Source organism: Myiozetetes cayanensis, unplaced genomic scaffold (genome assembly GCF_022539395.1).
Source record: "Myiozetetes cayanensis isolate MyiCay16 unplaced genomic scaffold, myiCay2020 scf1, whole genome shotgun sequence".
NCBI lineage: Eukaryota > Metazoa > Chordata > Aves > Passeriformes > Tyrannidae > Myiozetetes > Myiozetetes cayanensis.
In genome coordinates this window covers 141,210,096-141,223,688 of record NW_026086604.1, presented here as the reverse complement: position 1 = coordinate 141,223,688, position 13,593 = coordinate 141,210,096, and the positions used below count along the sequence as shown (strand labels likewise).

General features: G+C 38.8%; 1 protein-coding gene across 5 annotated transcripts in view; it reads right to left on the bottom strand.

Moving 5' to 3' along the window:
* The window catches only part of DIP2C (disco interacting protein 2 homolog C), a 314,466-nt gene that overhangs the window by 5,028 nt on the left and 295,845 nt on the right, over positions 1 to 13,593 (bottom strand). For all 5 annotated transcript variants that reach the window (XM_050319574.1, XM_050317041.1, XM_050316246.1 and 2 more), the window contains 4 exons: positions 6,797 to 6,854; positions 5,598 to 5,672; positions 4,562 to 4,736; positions 3,347 to 3,470 (listed from right to left, as the gene is read on the bottom strand). In XM_050319574.1, coding sequence (XP_050175531.1) covers positions 3,347 to 3,470; positions 4,562 to 4,736; positions 5,598 to 5,672; positions 6,797 to 6,854 — 432 coding nt within the window. The remainder of the gene's footprint in view (positions 1 to 3,346; positions 3,471 to 4,561; positions 4,737 to 5,597; positions 5,673 to 6,796; positions 6,855 to 13,593) is intronic.

Sequence of the window (13,593 nt, the reverse complement as noted above, 5' to 3'; positions counted from 1 at the left end):
GCTGAACAGGGCTCCTTTGAGTTATTACTGCTGTGAAATAAATTTTCATTTGTAATTATGTTTTCACAGACATTCTAGTAAGTTTTGATTGATGCTGAATGTTAACAAAGCAAAGTATCAGTCTGCAGAGGTGACCATCTCCAGAGAGGTCCTGGAGTTTTTATGGATTACTGTACAAACATCTAATTTAGTACTACATGTATTTTAATAAAAAACCCTGGGGAGGTTCTATTAAAATATAAGATGGTGTTTGGAACCATGACTTAGAACTAATGCTAGCTTGTTACTTGGGAAAACAATTAATAGCAAGATTCAGGAGCAGGTCCCTAAAACATGGCTTAGAAGAAGTTAGTTTTTCTGAATTCAGTAGACTGATTCCCAAAACCTTCATGAAGCTTCTATTAAGTCCCAGTGCCACTGATGCTCTCAAGAGAATTTCAATTTAATTTAAAACTCATTTCGTATGTCATGTTTCTAAGTCACTGGTGACTACCATAAGTAAAAGCAAAGATTGCTTTTTATGTTCTCACTGATTAAGATGAAGATATGTTGGCCAGCAAGCATCACTTATGAATACATTAACTTTCTAGCCCTGATGAATAAAGGAAAATCAAACCAAAAAACTAGGGACCCAGGAAGGCTACCCTTCCTCAAGAAACTAGGGAGTGATACCTAAAATATGCAAAACAATGAACTGAACTGGGAATGACCCCTCCTGCTGCTTCCATATCATCAAATGCTTCAGGAAAAACAAGGAAGTTGTCAAAACACCTTCAGAGAAAGAAGGTCCTAATTGTTTCCTTCTCCAAATACCTTGTGTAGCTTTACCTATTTGTCATTAAGCAGAGAGAGAAAACCACTTCTTAGCAAATTCCAGGAAGTTCTGTTTTATTTGTCTTTTGAGGCTTTGCCATTTAATTGAGTGAGCAATGTGCTTTAATTAAAAACACCCATTATTTTTCAAGATATTTTGTGGAACTAAAAACACCTTCAAAAATGCCTGGTGTAGGTGTAAATCACAATAAAAATGAACCCTGTCACTCTTCTGCTTGTTACATATTGAGACATAGGAGGCCCAGAGTCAGAGACTGTTGATTTTGTGCTAAAATTTCTTAAGAGAGAAGAATAATTTTAAATGACCTTTGAGATCTGATCCTCAATGACAGAAGTTGCCCAGCAGGATGACATGTCAGTCAACAAGTCACCACTTTCCTCAACAGTGTCAAATGTTACAAAATGAGCACGTGTTTCTTGGAGGTTGTTTTTACAATCTATCAGCTGGACACACCCAGTACCCTCTGTTTGCAATAGGAATTCACACAGTTTAATCCTTAATGGGTCATTGTAACCAAAACAACAACGACCTTCAACAAGAAGAGAGACTCAGTGCCCCAGTCCACAGAAAGGTATATACAAATTATATATAACAAGAAAGATTTAGCTGGCTGTTATTTTGTCAAGGGAGGTTTCACAAAGACAAGAGAAAGGTCTCTAAGAGAAGCTAAAAGAGAAGTTATATGAGAAAAGTCAAGAACAGTCAGGAAAAGGACTGTGAACGAAAATTCCATGATGTTGGCTTGAGAGAGCTGTTAGGCAGAGTACTGGTTTGGAAGAGGCTGGGAACTGTGAGCAGACCAGATGTTGTTGCTCTGAACTATTGTGTGTCCCTTTTCAGCAGAGACCACATCAGAAACGCATCTAACTCTTCAGCAATCTCTCTTTGTGAGGAAAAAATAACCCTGAAAACTTTAAATATTGATCTTTGGGCAAAGGGTAGCAATAGTACAGAGCTCTTTCCGAATTCTCACTTATGTGCCTTTTACATTACCACTCAGCTACTGGGAAGAGTTAAGGCACTGAGAATTATCTGCATGTACTTCTACATTCCTGCAAAAATTCAGAGGCCTTTTCTCTGGTTGTTCCAGCTTACCCCCAGCCTTTTTTTACTTGCCACTATCCCACTCAGGATTTCTGTGATAGTGGAACATAAAGGATCATGAAAGTGCTCTCACCAGTCGTGAAAACAGGAATATAATTTAAGCATTTTTGGGTACTGAAACCCATAATGAAATTTCTGCAGAGTGATATGGCTACTTTATTCACTGCCCATGGGCTCATAATTTGAGGGGACGCAAAACTCTGACAAATAAGTACCACTGAACACATCAATTTATGAATCTGTGGCCATGTTATAATAAGGCAGCCCTTAAACAACTTCATCTGAAAACTTTCCATCCACTGCTGACACTGATCTGACGCATTTTCAAGGGCAATTTAATGACATTCTTAAAGTGTTCACTCTGAGTGATATAAGGGCACGGAATCCAGCTCCCTGTGTAATGGGTGGCTGGCACACGGCTGTACCACCACTGATGATGCTCTAGGGAGGAGGCAATAAGGCAAAATCTCAGTTACAGTCAGCCAAGCAACTAACTGCATTAATTTTAACAGACCTTTGAGAAAAAAGCAAAGTGTTTTACCAAAGAAAACAGCCCAGTTGCTGTGCTTCATTCATTATTAAGCTTCCTGCTCCAGGCCACACCTCTGCAGCCAGGGTTGAAAAGAAAAATGGACAGTCACGTCTTATATTCACTAAATTGCCGTGGCTGTTGCGACAGGTTCATTTTGGTTGAAAGGTGAATAACTGAGCTGAGGTTGTGTCAAAACAAAACAACTACCTGACACAGTCTCCTGATGCAGGAATAATGAAAAGCAATTTGTTCTCATGTTGGCCTCGAAAAATGATTACCTTCTGTGTACATCTGAGGATGATACATTGATTAAGACAACATCATTATTAACTCATTGATTTACTGTTTCAATTTCCATTGTGACCTTGATTTGATCACCGCTGCATTTATTAATAACCAATTCAAAAATAACAGTGTGTTAAACTAATAAAGTTTATTAGTGTGTTCATTTGTTTGAAATGTTCGCTTGCTTACTCCTTTTAGTAACAACACTTCTAAGGTTTGAATTCTTATTGGTTTGCTTTTCCTTCTTGGAATGTATATCTTAAACTCCAAGAAGCAGCTACTGATGTACCTGAGATCTGTTTGTGTCACTCCAACTAAAAGTTTAATCCTTCACTTGTATTTAAAACCACAGGAAAAAAAAAAAAAAAAAAAAGAAACATACTGAATGAACTTAGCAGAAAACAATCCTTTCTGATTAAACCTGTTTGTGAAAATTTTCCATCCTAAGGACACATTTGCAGCTGGGTTATAAATCCTGTGACCGTCCCGACAAGCCATTTCCCAGATCAATTGCAATATCCAAGGAAAAACCCCAGATGTTATAGATATTTCAGCTTTTTGTAAGGGCCCTGGTGCTATATAATCCTTACCATTCTGTGATGCTCTTGTGTGCTCTAATTACAGAGGTTTCAATATCGATCGGATGGTACCTCATCCCTCGTAATTCCATGGCTTCATCTAATGCACCCACAACATAAAGTGCATCATGGCGTTCTGGTTGTAAGGAAAAAAAAAAGTTGATGATTCTATTCTCCAGGACATTTAACTAGTAAAAATGTTCACATTAAGAAATAAGTAAAACAAGTATAACATAAGTTATCCTTGAATTTCTGAAACCCCAATGTGATTTCAGAACTAATGAGCATTTTCCATTACTGAGGTGCAATGCAGAGCAAAAAACAGAAGAAAGGAAGGAAGGCAGAAACACTATTCCCATTGGAAGAAGACAAAGGTGGAAATTTTTATTCAAAGACACTGGCATAAATTCTTGGTTTTCTCCCAGGTGGATGCAGAACAGACTCATTCTTTTTTTAAGGTGCTCTAAATAGACAATAGGTTTCTTGTTTCTCTCTGGTTTTTTCAAAGAGAAAGGACAGATTTGATCCTGACAGTATGGCTAGAAACCCTACTTGGCCAACAGCCCTGACTGGCCAGCTCAGCCACCTCTGCTCGTGGCTTGTGCTCCCCCAAAATTATGGGAAAGTAACATCTTCCCAAGCACAGACTTGGTGTGCCTGGTTCGCTTACATGAGTACACAAGACAAGGAATCTCATTAAAACAAGTAAGAAAATCCTGCACCTTCCTGACAGAAACCCACACACCTCACAGGCTCTCCTGCAGGCTACTGCTTGTGTTACATTTCAGTAACCACCCCCCAGGTTTAAAGACAGGAAATCTGAGAAATGGACAGCTTCTGTGAATGGGTTTATGACTGAGGAATTATTAGAGGAGGTGATGGTCACAGGAGGGACAGGGCTCAGACTCCCAGCAGGCTTTTTCTACCTGCACAAATGCATTCCTGCGGACACAACTGCCAGAGTAAAAGATGGCAGTTTCAGCTGCATTTCATATTTTTCAAGCTGAAGCACTGGACACATTAACAGTGCCAAAATGTCATTGGTGGAAGGGATTTATAGCACCTGAGGGGGAGCAAAGGAAAAGCAACTGCTTCAGCAGGGAAATCTTTCCCTCTGTTTTATTTTCTGATTGTATTTTCTGATTATATTTATATTCTGATTATTTTCTGATTCTGATTTCTAATCCAGATTATTTGCACAAACCTGGATGATGGGAAAACTCTTACCTCCATTTGCATCTGTGAGTTCTGTTCTTCTCAGGAACCCCAGATAGCCAGTTCGAGCCCAAATAGTCTGTGTGTCTCCAAAGCTGAGTCTTGAATTAAAATGATCTGATTGCAAAGATTCATCTCCATAGATGGTAAAATACCCACTGGCGTTGTGAGTGCTGTGAACCCATATCTAAGTTAAAAGCAATTATACTGGTATTAATTAAAGTAGCTTTTGAGAATGTAGCATTATTGAAAATTCTTGATGCAAATACTTTTAGTTATAGCTAGAAAATACTATAAATGCCTATAGACCACATTGCTCCTTCTATAGTCCCCCCCCTGGTTCAGTGTATTTACTCCAGCAGAGCATCCTCCATGAACACCAGACAGACAGATTATTTTAGAGGGTGAAAGCCAGGGACCTACAAGGAAAGATTCATTTCATCCAACTCAAGGCATCATGGAAATTTTTATGATTTCAAATTAATGAAATCTTACAGAAACATGCAAATTAGACTGTAGTTTTAATTATGACCAAACACATTCTTCATTTTGTTAACTAGATTTTCAACTGCTTGAAAACAACATTTTTTCCCCACTCTAGAAAAATAAATTTGAAAAACATATAGCCTTGCTCAACTCAGTTAATGAGAGTACTTCAGTGCAGTGAAGCACAATGATTATAGAGAACAGCCCTAGAAAACCATCTAGCTGAAATTAGACTAATCAATAAACTTACTTTTCATGTAAGTTTCCATCAGAATTAGTGAAGCACCAAGTATAAAATACAGTTAGCAAAACCAGATTTTTTTTCATTTTTTTTTTAACTTGAGCTATTACTAGCATTTAGCAAGTATGTTACTAGCAATTTTAATAATGACACAAATATTATGCTCCACACTTTATATACTGTAAAGATCAGTAGAACTCACCATTTTCTTAACAGGGCATTTGATACGATGTATTATAGGAAATCATTAGCATGCATGGCAATAGCCTTATCTCTGCAATTTAGTTCAGAGTATACAAAGTTCAAGTTCTTATGACTCACCTCACCAAGATGAGAATCACCTAAGGGTCCCTTTGTTTCTGGATTAGCAATAATGATACGTACTCCTGGGAGGATCTATTGAAAGAAAACATGAGGTAGTAAGAAAGTAGATACTGGCTTATGCAATTGCATTCTGACTCTTTGTCCCCAAAGAACCTTCATTAAGAACTAGAAGAAATCCTTAAAAAGTTAAAGTAGACTTATAACACACAAAAAAATAAAATAGTCCATAGATATATTAAATTCTGAGGTACCTGGGAAAAACAACAAAACTTCTCTTTGTGAAAGTTCTCCATCAAATGTTCAATATAAAAATCCTACCAAATGGTCCCAGTCTCTCTGAGAGTACATACTAGGACAGACAAGCTCCCCAGTGCAACCCACATGAAACTTTGGTGTGAAACAAGAAGCCAGAGGCATCACGCAATCTCTCCAGAAGAACGATGACCTGCTAATGACCCCATGTAAGTGATGTTTGACCACTATAGATAAATGTTAAAACCCTAAAATAGAAAAGGAAGCATCCTTTGACTATGAATGTTTGCAGAGCTATGGATAGAAAGCTTTAGATGAGCATCCACAGCATCAAGAGCCATCGATGAGCAGAGTGCCTCAGGGACTCAGTGCAGCACCGATGGCACCTTTTCTTCCTCGCAAAGGCAGAGAACACTCAGCTGTAGACCTTGGTCACCAGCACATGGCCAGACACTGCAGCCAGGGGCAGAGCTGAGAGCAGCACCCCTATCTCTGTGAGCTGGCCCTGTGTCCTCACCCTGTCTGCACAGTGATGCCACCAGCAGGGACGGTCCCTCTGCAGGTGATCAGTAGCCCATGAGTTCAGCGTTGGTCATCTCAGACCAGTTCTTAGTGGAGGTGGGTCTACCTCGACAGAACTGCCTGTGCTAGTGTCACATCTGCTGGTTGTTTCAAGAGTGAGATGCAGGGGAGGGAAAACCTTCTTTTTGCATAAAAGAAGAAAATGATTTTTGCACAAAAGAGGAAGGTACAGGTTCTGAGAGAGCAGTAATGCAATAGTTACCACCATTGTACTGTAACCTCAACAGTAAAGGAAGGACATTAATCTGCACAGCTGATAACACCTTCCCTAGAACTACTTTCATGTAAAAATGAACAGAAATGGATATTTACTGAAAACATTTACCATAAAAGGTACACGTAAATCCTCTTTCAGTACTTACTTTTCCTGACTCCATGAGAGGCAAACTATGTGGAGATCCTCTTTCGACTAAACGAACTCTGTAAAATACATGTAAAATAATATGCATAATACATGGTTGTGTTTATTTGCTTTTCATTAACATTTATTTCTAAAAGGAATAGTTAATGGTTGCAGATTTTAATGTTACTTCTGGAAGAGATAAAGCTTATATCCTGTAGAACATAATCAGACTCAATATTTTACATTAGTCAAGACTATGGCTAGGAAAATAATGAAAAAAAGATGTGTGTGAACGTTTTCTTAAATAATAAATTCTTCAAATGTAGTTGGTGCCTTTTATTTGGTTTTGATAGACTTTTGTAAATGGAATTCCATGCAAAAATTTATTCATGACAAGAGGGATCTAAAATACTGATTTCCCACAGGAACATCATAAAAGCCAGGGCACAAACACAAAAGCATGTGAGCTGAGTGAGCAACCACATTCCACAAGTATCTAACAGTTAAAATCAAAATCATATCAAAATAACTCATAATATGGCCTCAGCTTCAAATCTGCATTTGCAATCTTTTCATTATTTTCAATGGACAGCAGTTGATAAACATTTTAATCTTAAGAAAAATAATTTAATGAAAAATGTTATTACTGCTGAGGTCAGACCCTTTCTGTGTGTGTAGCTTTCTGGTCCTCTCTCTTCCTTTCTTAGAGAAATTATTTTCCTACTGAAGCAACAGGAATAGCATCTCTCCTTCAGTGGTATGATGGTGTGAAACATCTCATTTAACCCTAGAAAAGTACTCAGCACATTAGAATGGAAGAGACTTTCAGGTCCTAAAATAGCTGATGATCTCAGTCAGTAGACGGCAAAGAAAATTTGGTAACATCTATACATTCCTGTATCCTAAGTGAGTAACTCAGAAGTTCTAATAACCATGAAAACCTTAAACTTCCCACTCCTGAAAATTATTCTTAATTCACTTAACCAAGTCAAATCTGGACTTGTGTCAAAAGAGCTGTTCTTACCTCTTTCCTCCCCTCAGTTCCTGATATTAGAAATAAAAAAAAAACAATACAAGATGCCTAAAAACCAACCCTGTAAAAGGTAAAGATGAAACATAGAAGACAAGAAGACATAGCTAGGAGCAGATGGGTGGAGACCTGGATCCAGTTAAGCTGATCATAAAACTGCAGTCTGTTAGAAGCAGTCACGACAGATCTTTTTTGGACTGTTTTGAGGTCTTTTTATAGCCAGTGCTCAGTTTGGGAAAGGAGGGATGAGACCCAGAGAGACCTCAGCTTGAAGTCCCTTTGGAGAAGAACAAAGCTTTGTCAAGTTCAGACCCTCAACATAAAGGAGACAGAAAAAGATGATTTTTTAAAATATTTTTTCCTCCTCACTATTTCTTTGCTCCAAGAGTCTTCTATAAAAGATGGGACTGTTGAGGTCAAGGCAGGAATAGTGAATAGTGTTTTATCTGCAGTTCTAGGAAGTCTCTCAACCTTGATGGATGGGGCAGGGCTAAGCCCTGAGACATTGCACATCTGTGTGAACAACTCCTCACACTAACAGAAAGATACAACCCAAATACCCAGCAATTTCAGATGGCTTTTCCAAGTCATTTTGAGATGAAAAGGATGTAAAGTGCCCTACAAGGGGCACTTCCTGGAGCAGGCACAATGAGGCAGCTGCAGCCTGACCTGCAAGGTGTGTAATAGGATCCACCTTCCGATGTTCAACAGCCACAAAACTCCCAGACAGAGCCTGAAGCACTAATTGCCACTTGTGCATGTCACCTTTAATGTTACATTGTCCTTGTTTTACACTGTCCTTGTTTTACTCTCTGAAACCTCTGTTGTGTTACAGGTGTGCACAAGTGCCTGTGTTTTCTACATTTGCTGCTGAGCCTCCCACCAGCTGAAGAGCAGTAGAGTCCACGCTGGATTCTCGGCAAAAGCAGTGAAGCTACAACATCCCTCTGTTCATCCAGGGTCACAAATAGAGAGCAGCAGAAACCCAGCCCACAGGAGCTTCACTAGAAGGTGTGTGTGCAAGGCTAAATTAATGGTACTCTATAAAGGGAACATGTACATCAATCTTGCTTGTGTTGCTGTTCGAATGGCAGCCAAATCATAGGTATTTAGAAGTATTCGGCAAAGGTTGTAAAAATAACTCTCTGTATATTGAAATCAAATATTTCAAAAGCCAGTAGTTACTAATGCCTATATATTTCTGCCTTTGTATACATTTCTTTGTTCTGTAACATCCATATTAGTGTAGAAACGGAAAATGCCTTGAACTGAGTTTTTCCAAACAACTGACATCTCCAATCTTGCAACAGATATTTGCAGACAGGTAGCTATTCTTGGAAGAACTAGTCATCATATTATCCACTTGGTACCTCCTTTAACAGACAGTTACCTTACCTATTATTTATGAACATTTGTCAAATAAAGTTAATCTTAAAAAAAGACAATTTAATAAACCTCAGATATAAGCAAAGTTAAGAAGGATTGTGTAACAAAGGTCAGGAAATATTTTATATAATTTAAGATACATTTAAAGACGATTCTATTTGGATAACAGCAGTAAAAAAACCTCTGGGGCAGAAAAACTGTATGTCAGAACTGTCCAGCTGCCCAGAGATACTGCTGGCCTTTGTTCCCTTCCCGTCATTAAGACATGCCTCTGTGAAGTGTTGCTAAACTCCAGGCCTAGCAAAAATCACGTATAATAAAGTGATACATTCAATAGTCAATGGAGTTGAGTAGTACTGGAAATGAATCAACAGTCATAAATCTGGCAACCTCCTCTTTGCTTTCAGCATCTGTGCTTCTCATTTTGTTCTTATTATCACCATCGTATTCTTCTAGTTCCTTTCCCCACCTATTTCATTTAGCCTTGTCTGATTTTTTAGCACATGATCCAGAAGGTGCAATTTCTCAGCTTCCAACTCTGTTAAACCTCTCCCACTCTTTGCTCACCACCTCACATCCCTACAGAGTTCTCATGGCAGTGCACTAAACATAGAAACGGCATTTCCTGGAGGTTTTCTGCAAGGGCCCTGTTAGCACTCAAACCATTGGATTCCTTTCTAAAAAGTTTCTGCTAAGCTCACAATCCACTTGGGAACATGCCATTAAACCTCTAAAAAATCCAAAATAATAAAAGATATTTTGCCACAAAGAGATTTCAAAAAAATATAAGTTAGACATGACATTCTGATGCTGCCAGCTTGTATCTGCATACTTAATTTTAAGTCTGTAATAGTCTTATTAAATCTACTGGGATTAGATACTGTGAATAAATTATGGGTATTAGGCAATAACTTTTAAAATTAGTTTTACTGTGCCTCAGCATAAAATAATTCAATTGTTCCCACTCTTCCCCAAGAGATTTCCACTTTTCCACTGACAAACACAGACAGCAGACACACTTGAGAACTTCTCTGCTTCCCTTCTAAGTGAACAGCATCACTATCAAGGCCAGTCTTGCAGGCAAATTAAAAATGCAGAACACAGGGTCTGTGAGACCCTTAATAACAACAGCTCTGAGTTACAGCTCCTTACAGTCTCCTTAGGACAATGTTAGCAAACCCTCTCCAAATTCACCAATAATCATAACGTGCTCCCAGGCAGCAGAGGTCCAGAGAGGGCAAGTTCTGTTTCTCTGCAGTGCTCCAGCCATTTTTTGTTGAGAGTGAAAACAGCCTCTTACAAAGTGAGTACAAAGCCTTGCCACTGCTTTCTGCTGCCTTCAAGTCTTGCTGGGAAGGGCAGAGGAGAACGTGGTAGTAGAGCCAGACTGGGCAAAGAGCCTGAAAATCAAGTGGATGGGAGAAATCATGCTGCCCTTGGGCGTGAAAGCTACTTTTGCACCTTCTGGTGGTTTGCAGCCAAGCTGAGAGGGAAAACATAAATGAGACCCAATCTAGGGCAGACATGGGGTTTCTCACCCACCAAAATGTCTCACTGGATGTAAGAGAGAAAAGATGATTAAGAATTGTTTCACTGTTGCAAAGTCATAAGCAATGATGATAGATAATGAATCTGTAATATTTACATAGAATAGTACAGGAGAGTATATTTTTCATCATTTTTTTCCCACTGGTTCCTAAGAATTTTTTCTTAAAAAAATCCCTCTCTGGAGCTGTATAGTTGAGAAAGCTGTCTGTGTTTCAAAGTCTGGCTACCAGGTTTTAATAGGGAATACAGCCACACCACCACTATGTGCCAAACTTCTTTTCTTGTTACAAATAACATATTGAACAGATTTCATCTTTAAATCAAACACTTACTATAGAAAAGAAGGAATGAAACCTGACTTCAGAACAAAAACTGGACAGCGCTGTAATCACTGTGCAGCAATAGGGCTCTCGAAACAGAGTAACAATGTCTTGTTACTGCCCAACTACCTTATACGAAACTGCAAATTTTGTTTATGCTTCTTTTTAGATCTGATCCATTCAGTGGTGAAAACTCTCCAAAATATACTGCACAGCTTGCTAGTACTTCACATTAATCAGAGAGTTTGTCAGCAGAGCTATTAAATATTGCTTTGGGAATCTGCAGGGGCTGGCAGGTGCGGGGTGGTACCAACCAATGCTACTATGCCCAAACTGGGCAATCCTTCAAAGCCGGCTGTGCTATGGCTCTGAGAAAGACTTTGGAATATGTGATTCTAATAAAGATGGAAAGAAGCTATGAGGTCATCCAAGTCTTGCTCTCTGCCAAAAAAAGGTTGCTCCCTGCAGTGCACTTTTGAGTGCTTTGTCTGCTCCTGTTACAGTATTTCAAATGATGGGACTTCTTCCACTTCCCTTCAGAGTTTATTCCTCAGCTGAATTTATTTCCAATCCAGGAAGCTTTTCCAATTTGCAATGTTTGGCATGAGCTTTCCTCTTGTCATTTCCAACTACCTCTCCATGTCCAATTCAAAGGAGCTCTTCCCAGTGTGCCCTTTCTTTTTCAATATAACTCAGCTGAAGAGATTGACTTTTACCCTAACACTTGGACAAACCCCACATCTTGAACTTTCTTCTTTCCTTTATAGCCATTCCCACAAAGCTGAGCTATGGTAACTGCTCTCCTTCTCCTTGCCCATGTGCCAGCATCTTCTGTCCGCTGGGCTTGGGCACTGGAGCACTTCCATCGTCTCCAGCTCATCTTCCTCTGCCTACCTCACCGGTCCTTCCTCCTGTCTGGAGCATTCTGTTTTCATACCATGGGACTTTGCAGTCACGCCAGCTTGGAAGTCCAACCTTTTCGTTTCTTTTCATTACTGTTTTGCAATATGATTTCTTTCAGTGGCTGTTTTGGAATGCTACCACTCTTGAAAACCTTCAGCAACAAAGCCTAGAGGAAACCAGGTAGGATATGATGAACATATAACCTAATATATATATAGAAAAAACAAAGTCCCCTCCCTGTCCATAGCCTTTCTGTGGCAGAAAGCAACAGCCAGTGGTCTCCGCTTTTATTCCAGGCCTATTTCTTAAGTTTTCCTGCTGATTGTCATCTTACATTAGAGGTTAAGCTTGTGGGGGAAAAGTGGATATTTTCTTATCCTGAAAGAAATCGATGGTTTGAAAATTTTTATGCATTAAACTGGAACAGAAGAAGTTAAATATACACAGAAGTTGTAAATGGAATCTGAAAAAAATGTGGCAGGAAAAAGGTTATTTATGTTTAATGTTTAAGGTTTTTTGTTTTCTTTTGAAATTAAGTTAATTAACTCTTCAAATTGAAAATGCTTTAGCCACCATCATGAACAAAACCTCAAAAGTTAAAGTAATGAGTTTTGATCACTCTGAAAATTCTAAATTTTTCCTTTTTAAAAGATCTGAAAACAATCTGTCAAAACTGACTCTTCCCAATTCAACACAACGGTCTTTTCTGATGAAAAAAAGACAACACCTAATTCACTAGAAATTGTAACCAAAATCTAATTGCAAGGCATTTATGCTAGAGATCCTTTATGTTGCTATATCCACAGCACAGTGACTTCCCAGTTCTGACTCAAATGACTAAGAACTATTGCCATCAACAACACCTTTCAGATATATATTGCTTCCCAGTGCTGAGATGGTTCCTGAGTGGGAACAGTGGGAATAGGCTGATGCAGCCTGTTCTCATTTTCTATAGTTAGAAGGATGGGCACTGCAGGTAACACTGGGGTCCTGGACTGGGGTCAGGGCTATTTGACTCTCAAGACTTTCAGTGCATTTTCTCTTTACTCGAAGAACTAAATGTTTCTACATAAACTGTTCCAGAATTAAGTCAATTAGCTCGTTCTACCAAAAAATGGAAATATGGATCAAAGAACATAAGCCCTGCCTTCCAAATTGACATACACAGTTCAAATAAACAGACCAGAAAAGTAGGAAAATTGCACAGCTGAACACGGAGGCTGAAGGGGAAATCTAGATAATGAAGACGTTTCCCTGCATCATCCTGATTTCCTCAGAGCAGTTTTTCTCACATCACATGATAAATTCGCATAACGGATAAATACAACTGAGACCGAAAAGGGACTTTCAGATTGAGGCAAACATCAACCAACAAAATGAACAACCGTTAAATCTTCTGTATGTCTAGGACATATTTTAATCCTGTTAATTTGATAATCAACAAGAATTAGCACTAAATCACTTCCTTTAATGTTAGGAATACTTCACTATAAACCTAAATTACACTTCATGTGCCAAATTCCCTGAGGTCAGAAGCAAATAGCTTCCAATCCTTCAGATGACTGAACAAAGCAGCAGGAAAGGTTACACAACTATTTAAGACAGTTCAGAAAGCTGCAAAGGGATCAA